Source organism: Musa acuminata, chromosome BXJ1-6 (genome assembly GCF_036884655.1).
Source record: "Musa acuminata AAA Group cultivar baxijiao chromosome BXJ1-6, Cavendish_Baxijiao_AAA, whole genome shotgun sequence".
Taxonomy (NCBI): Eukaryota; Viridiplantae; Streptophyta; class Magnoliopsida; order Zingiberales; family Musaceae; genus Musa; species Musa acuminata.
In genome coordinates, this window is record NC_088332.1 from 4,780,187 (window position 1) to 4,788,358 (window position 8,172).

The 8,172-nt window shown below is 44.7% G+C and overlaps 1 protein-coding gene across 1 annotated transcript; it reads left to right on the top strand.

Moving 5' to 3' along the window:
- Positions 1-1,365: 1,365 nt before the first annotated feature.
- LOC135675758 (AAA-ATPase At5g57480-like) lies at positions 1,366-3,636 on the top strand. Its single transcript, XM_065186241.1, has one exon. It carries the CDS (start codon positions 1,767-1,769, stop codon positions 3,321-3,323), a length of 1,557 nt encoding a protein of 518 aa, XP_065042313.1. The 5' UTR covers positions 1,366-1,766; the 3' UTR covers positions 3,324-3,636.
- Positions 3,637-8,172: the final 4,536 nt, after the last annotated feature.

Sequence of the window (8,172 nt, forward strand, 5' to 3'; positions counted from 1 at the left end):
TTGGCATTGACATCTGTGTGACGCATGAACCCTAAATGAGATTGATTCAACACCAGTAGAAGTGGTCCTTTTGAGCAGGTGAAGAGCACGTACCTGCTCTTTTGGAGGCTAGTTGCAGGTGGTCTTTGGCATTATGCAGCAGCGAAGGATCACAGGACGGAGAAGAATCACAGATCGTATTGTAGAATCCTCATGAGGAAGGGGGGAATATATGCCTTCGATCTCAGAAACCATGGTCCCACATGTGACTCCTTGTACCGCTCCAGTCTCTTGGATTTTACTGCCTTCAGCTCCCAGAAACTTTTCGCTCTTGCTCAGCAGATTCGATTCTTTGCTGTAGATTAAGATTGTGCGACGAGCATGGAAGAACGTGCATGGAAAGCGTGAGAGAGTGCAACGTGAACCGGAAGCAGGCACAGTGACGGGGGGATTTGTTTAGTGCAACCTATCGGCCATTTGGGGTTCTCATATGAAAAGATGGGAGGGTAGGGGTCGTGTCAATCATCACGCTGGCCAAGGCCATTGGGGCCTCTCCTTCTTGATCCTGCTCCTGATAACTCCTTGGGAGTCGGGAACTGTGTCAGTGCAGCTTCTCAGTTCAAATCCAGCCATGTCGATCCGTGTGTCGAGGCTTTCAGCTTTAACAACTCTCTGTTTGTTTCTTCGTTCGTTCAATGATGCATACACAATAAGCCTCTCCTTCATCCTTGTTTGAAGCTCTCTATCTCTTTCCCTCTCAGTCTGTGTGCGTCTGAAGGGAGACAGGAAGGATGGGTTTCTTGTAGGGAGAAGCTTACTTGCCTTGTTTGCTTGCACTCTCATCCTGTGTTGGTTTCATGGGGACAACGATGAGCAGAGGCAGAGAGCGAACTCTCCCGAGAAGGGAACCGATGATGGTGGAGGAAGAAACAATCACTGAATGAAGAGAGAGAGAGAGAGAGAGAGAGAGAGAGAGAGAGAGAAAGGTGATGCTGATATCAGCCTTTGATTGATTTGAAAGTCTAATTGCAGAGCTAAGATTGTACATCAAACCTGCGTATTTTCGTGACAGGTGGGCGGATTTAGACTGAGAAATCTGCAGCAATCCAACAAAATTTGCAGAATAATAGAAAAAAACTTGATGGATGCCTTCTTTCCCTACATGACTAATCCTCCGCGGGACTCACTCAAAGCACAAGATTGGTTTGCAATCACAGGCCTGCTCTGCATCCTCTATATTCTTCCCTGTCTTGTGGTGGTGCAGGTGTCAATTAATTTTATCTGCCTTCTCTCTGCAAGCCCACATGCATACATCCCTATGAGGTTCTACAGCCTGAAGCCCAACTTTTCTTCTCATTTATTCGACTGCTCACATCCTCGTTGCAGGGCCTACTAAATCTCCAACCCATCCATTGTCCTCTTCCCCAGATCTTTGAAATCATCATAAAGAAGGAACAAGACTGAACCAAACCCCCTATATAATTCCCTCTCCAAGGGAAGAAGGCCACCCCATCTTTTCCCCCACCCTTGGAACTCTGTTTTCTCTGGAGAGGTTATAACAGAGTCATGGATTGCCGGTGAGGAGAGATATGGAGGAAGAGTGGAAGTCGGGACTTCTGCCGACCGAGAAAGACCACTTCTTTGTTGCACCGTGAAGTCTTTATAGTTTGTCTGCTAGCTTCTTTCGAGGATCGATCCAAAAATCCAAACTTTGTTCCACCTCCCCTGTTCCAAGTAGAAGAAAAAGGCGGCTTTTTTCGGTGAGGAAGAGAGAAGCGAAGGCGGAGATGAAGGAGTTCTGGACGTCCATGGCCTCCCTCATGGGGGTCTTCGCCTTCTTCCAGAGCATCCTCCACGCCGTGTTTCCACCCGAGCTGCGGTTCGCGGCCTTGAAGCTCTTTCACCGTGTCTTCCTCTGCTTCTCCACCTACTGCTACTTCGACATCACGGAGATCGACGGCGTGAACACCAACGAGCTTTATCACGCGGTGCAGCTGTACCTCAGCCGCTCCGCCTCCGTCGCCGCCTCCCGACTCAGCCTCTCGCGGGGCCTCAACTCCTCCGCCTTCACCTTCGGCCTCACCAGCAACGACTGCCTCGTCGACACCTTCTGCGGCGCCACCGCCACCTGGGAGCACGTCGTCACCCAGCGCCAGTCGCAGACCTTCTCGTGGCGGCCGCTCCCGGAGGAGAAGCGCAGCTTTACCCTCCGGATCAAGAAGAAGGACAAGCCCCTCATCCTCCCGGCCTACCTCGACCACATTATGGAGACCGCCACCGATCTCCGCCGCCGGAACCAGGACAGGCTACTGTACACCAATTCGCGCGGCGGCTCCATCGAGTCCCGCGTCGTCCCGTGGGAATCCGTCCCCTTCAAGCACCCGAGCACCTTCGACACCCTCGCCATGGACTCCTCGAGGAAGGAGCTCATCATGGCCGACCTCAAGGACTTTGCGGAAGGGAAGGCGTTCTACGAGAAGACAGGCCGGGCCTGGAAGCGCGGATACTTGCTTTACGGCCCTCCCGGCACCGGCAAGTCGAGCATGATCGCCGCCATGGCGAATTACCTCGGGTACGACGTCTACGACCTCGAGCTCACCGAGGTGCACACCAACTCCGAGCTCCGGAAGCTCCTGATGAAGACCACTCCGAAGTCGATCATCGTCATCGAGGACATCGACTGCTCCATCAATCTGACGAACCGGAGCTCGAAGAAGCTGGCATCCCCGTATGACCTCAGGCCCACCGGCGGCTGCGGTGCGGAGGACGTCCATGCCGCCGCCAAGACGATGACTCTGTCGGGCCTGCTAAATTTCACGGACGGGCTGTGGTCGTGCTGCGGCAGCGAGCGGATCTTCGTGTTCACCACCAACCACGTCGAGGAGCTCGACTCGGCGCTCCTGCGGTCGGGGAGGATGGACATGCACATACTCATGAGCTACTGCTCCTTCCCCGCATTAAAGATTCTCATGAAGAACTACCTGGGATTGGAAGATGGCGAACTGGGTGGCGACACACAGGAGAACTGCGGGCTGCTGCGGGAATTGGAGGAGGTGATCGACGACGCCGAGATAACTCCGGCAGATGTCAGTGAGATTCTGATAAAGAACAGGAGGCGGGAGAAGCTCGAGGCAATAGCGGAGCTACTGGAAGCGCTCAAGGCCCGGGCGGAGAAGAGGAAGAAGGAGCGAGGGGGGTCGTCGGCCACCGCGAGGAAGAAAAGCTTAGATGATGAGATGGAGGAAGAGGAAGAGCAGGAGAAGAGGGCATTGGAGAGCCCCAAGGAGAGTGGCGAAGAGATGGATGGGTGCAATGGCAAGGAGGAGAAGAGGGAGGAGGATTAACTACCAGAGAACATTTGCCGAATGCTACTGCTTGTGCTTGCTTTCTTTCTCATCGAAGGGGAGGTGGATTAGAGTTGGAGCATCAGTCTTCAGATCCTTTTGTTTTGGTGAGAGCATTTGAGAGTGCTTTTGAAGACCACCTTCTCTGTGCTTGTTAGCTTCTTCTTGTATCCTCTTTCTCCTTAGGAATAAAGATTTGGTAGGTACACAGGTGTTGTTGCCCATTACATTTGATTTATCTTGTCATCTGTTCTATCCTTGTTAGATTGCCGATGGCATGAATCCAGTAACAAGATAATGTTACTATATTAGAGATCTTGGAATTGTTAGTACTTGTTATATCCATAGTTTTTGTAGCTATCTCAGTGCATGCTGCTCTTGGATTCCTGTTAAAGATTGCAGCAAGTACATTGGATAACTGCTGCTCTGCTCATCAGTTCTCTATCAGATGATATCAAATTTAAAATGTGTGATTGGATTCAGCAGGATAAAGTCCACTAATCGTTGGAATTTATGCCATTACAGAACAAGAAGCAAAAATTGATGTAAACTTGGATGTTAATGATGGAGATGAGTGAATGCAAGGCATTAATTAGCAATCTAAGAAAAAAGGAAAGAAAAATAATAATCTCAGCCATCTGTTTATGTATGTATGCATTAAATGATCCCAGTCAAATACACAGATCCAATTAAAACTGCAATGTCAGTATCTTCATAAGAGAATAATTCATACCATTGATTATGCATAACCTTTGATAACATTCAGTAATGATCTATAATATCAAATCAACCAAGCTATCCTTGTCATTATAATCCTTCTTTTAATTTTAGAAAGTCTGAAAGTAGAATAACCCTTGCATAACAAAAGCAGAAAAAAATAAAAAGATCAGATGTGATAACTAATTCATTAACTTTGTTTGTAATCTAACTCAAATATTTTTTTCACTACTAATATGAAACTAAATTAAGGTGTCATAATCTTACTTTACATCTTTAAGGAAGTTCAAATCATACTTTTTGAGTCAGATTCTACTCTGCTGCATGTAAGGCTCAACCTAATAATAGTTTTATGACAGAATCTAGAAGTTAGATCAAGAGTATTCAATTATATTTATTTGTTCGTTTGTAAATTAGTACACTAGGACATACCCTATGTGCAATGCCCATTGTCATAAAACTATTGTTCATATGAGGTAGATACTGCAAAAGATGAGAAAAAAATGAAATATAATATAATACAAATAAAAATAAATTAAAGACAGAGATGAGAAAATATACTAAAAAGAAGGGACTTGATAGATGTCTTGGCCTGCAAGGATCAAATTGCTCACAGTTCTATTTCTATTCTTCTTCATGTGATGAACATAAAGCATCAGTGGTTGACAGTGGCATTGCTAGTGGTTGGATTCCCTTTGAGAAGCTCTTTTATGCAGCTCATTTAGTTTTAGCTGACAAGGATGCCTGCAACTTTCAAGTCAGGCTTTGATGCCTTCACTTTCTAAAGATATCCATCAGTAAAGAAGGACCAAATTTCTTATGGTGGCAATCAGATATTTGTTATCTTACTATCACTGAAAAGGAACTCCTTTTTGTCTGGACATGAGCTGAAGGTGACCATTAATTAAGCTTGCAATGACAAGTTCTGAAGGTCACCAAATAGGATGATGCTTACACACTTTTGCACTAGTGATTTATTATTTGGACTGATCACTTGAAACTAGCAAAGAGAAGAATCTCATAAACCCTTTGAAGTAAGCAACTCCAATACAATATTGTAGAATTAATAGTTCTGCAAGTCGTTTTCAGCAGATGGAAAGTCATGAAATGGTGGTGCCAAGAACAAGGATCATCAGCTGAGAAGAGAAGGAGAAGGGAAGTCTCATACATGGAGATGCAAATAGTCCTGTGCAATTGGTGCTCCAGAATAATGTATACCTCTCGAAATATAAATATCATAGATACTTTTTTTGATATTTTATCAAGCCTTTGATGTGAAATGAAGCAACTAGCAAAGTTGATAATGGACAGCTGAGAGATGAGCAGGCAGAATCACTGCAGAGGTGAGGCCTTTTTCTGGCCTTTTGTGCCTTAGAGATGATGGGAGTAATCCTCACTCCTCACAGCCTAAGAAATGCTCCGAAGGTGGCAGTAGTTTTCAGCATTACTCTCCCGAACAACACAAACAAAACACCCTAACTTGCAAGGAAAGTTTGGTATGCTATGAACTCCTTTGGAGAAGCTAAAGAATATGATTGGAAGGTGACAGTCTTTTTGCAGTGAAAGCATCATTTTCCTCAAGAACAGTTCTCTCATGATGCTCTTCTGAATGACACAATCAAAGCACCTCTTCCTAACTCATCAGAAGACAAGCTTCCAAAATCTAATTTGGCATATGCTTCTTTTGATATGAATGGTACAGATGTGTGATGTGGAATAGGTGATCAGACTAAACTTGTTCCTCCTCACAGCTGCAGAATATGCTTGGGAGGTGGGAGTACTTTTTCAGCAGCCCAAGCATTATCATCCTCAAGAACAGTTGTATGATGCTCCTCTGAGCGACACAATCAAAATCACCACCTCCTAACCTTTATAAAAGGACAAGCTCCGAAAGTTTCAATGGAGTGGAACCAACTGTTAAAGCCTGTTGGAAGACAGCAGTTCCAATGGAGTGGAGTGCTCATCATGAACCCAATCCTTGGCCATGGCCTCCTTTTCTTTTCCCCCATGAACTCGTCTCATCATTCCAATAGGATTCTCTTCTGATACACTGTTGAGGACATGGAGATGGGCCTGCTTCCCCAGAGGGGATCCAATGCTTGTTGTGAGATGCACATCATCCATGATGCTCTCACATTGGCTGCAGAGGAGAAGCTGCCTTTCACAGGTTCAGTGATGCCTAACTCATTCATTCAACCCTAAACCTCATCCACCATCACACATTTCAGCACTAACAAGATTCATTGAGCTGATGAATTGTGATACTTCATTTTGGTTCTGGAGCTGACTTTTCAGAACAGAGAAGAATCCAGTATGATCCTTGAAAGGGAAACAGTCTTGCTTACAATTCTAAACTTCACGCAGACTATTTCAGGTTGTTTGAGTCGACAAGAAGGTACAAATTATATATTTTATCCTCTAAATACTTGACAAACAAATTATTTCTATGACAGTTCTATTGACTGAGTAGGAAGGTTGAAGTTATCCTGCCAAAGAACACAGCCAACACAATGGCTTTTTCTACAAAGATAATCCAATCTTATTAGATTCATTTTTAAGTTCATACGATAAGATTCCAATGCTGAACTTAAAGTAAATCAGATACACCACCGCGGCCTAAGCTTCGATCACTAATCTAACCAATGGAACAATTGATTTATAAAATAGCATACCATAATATTTTTCTTTCTTTATCATCATTTCTCTTTTTTCTAATTCCTCTCTCTCTCTCTCTCTCTCTCTCTCTCTAGTATCCTTTTTTATTGTTCTTCTCTCCTTTTTCCTTTTTGGATTGAAGAAAAAGGAGAATTCTTATGTTTCCTCTGTTGGATGTCAGAAAGAAATCAATAAACATCAACAAAAAGGCTGCATGTGAAGAACTTGCCATATGAATCAGAAAACTGTAAAGTTCATATCCAATTTGTATTAAATTACATAAAAGAATCAATAAAACTTATGAAAAACAAATTATACTCACATACTTTTGCACACAAAAAAAAGAAAGAAAGAAAGAAAAAAAAACAAAAACAAAATTGGAAGGATGAAAGCCATTACTCTTCCATTGCCAATCACTGCACATAATCAATCCGAAATCGTCCTCTCCAAGCTCTTCTCCTTGCAGTATCTTAGCTCGAGAGAGACCTGCCTTTCCATCTGCAGCCGGCGGTAGAAGCTCTCGATGAACCTTTCCGCCCTCTGATCGACGTCTTCCCCGCAGGACGCGGCGTCGCTGGTCGACCTCAAGATCCCCGACACCGTCGGGCTCAGGCTCGTCGTCCTCGACACCGGCGAGCTCAAGCTCGCCGTCCTCGAGAGCGAGAACGACGAGCCGGCGTCGTAGTAGTCCTCGGTGCAGTCGAGCAAGCTCGGCCTGGCGGCGCGGAAGCTCAGCGGACGAGGCCCGAGCGGCGATCTCTTGAGGCGGGAGACGACGATCCACTTGGTGGCGTCGAAGGACAGCAGGAAGCTTACCCTCTGAATCGCCCCTCGGAAGCGGGCCAGTAGTGGAGTTCTCTTCTCGGCAGCCATGGATGAGGTGTCAGGTGATGAGGATGTGCATTGAAGTGCTTGTGGTTGGTAGCTTATAGATGCATCTAGGCGAAGGGAAGAAGAAGCTTCATGGGGCATGACAGACGTGTGTCGAAGGTCTCCAAAGATGGAGTCAAAGATTTCGCATGTCATTGGATGAAGTACGCAAACTACGATAAGATTAATACTCCAATAAAATATGAATAAAATATTTTATTTATAATCACTCAAGTCTTTTAATTGTTTTGGTCTTAAACATCTAATTATCTTAGGAAAATTCATAATTAGAGGATATGGATGGCATGATTGGGAGTCTATATCTTATAAGAATGACTGTTCAACGTGCCAATATATGTTCCTGGGCAACATGGCATTGGTCAAACTTAGGCAGGCTTCAATTCATCATGCTGCCTTAACGCGGCTATTCCATGGACCAAGTCATGGTTTCTTCTTTCCCTTGAAAACTATGGAAATAGTGGATTTGCTCCTACAAATTTTAGTGTTGTAGGGCTAACATTCATCCAAAAATAGTCATCAATTATTAGTTTAAATTTAAAACTAATATTTAAAATATATAATTTTTTTTTTTTTTATCGATTTAGAA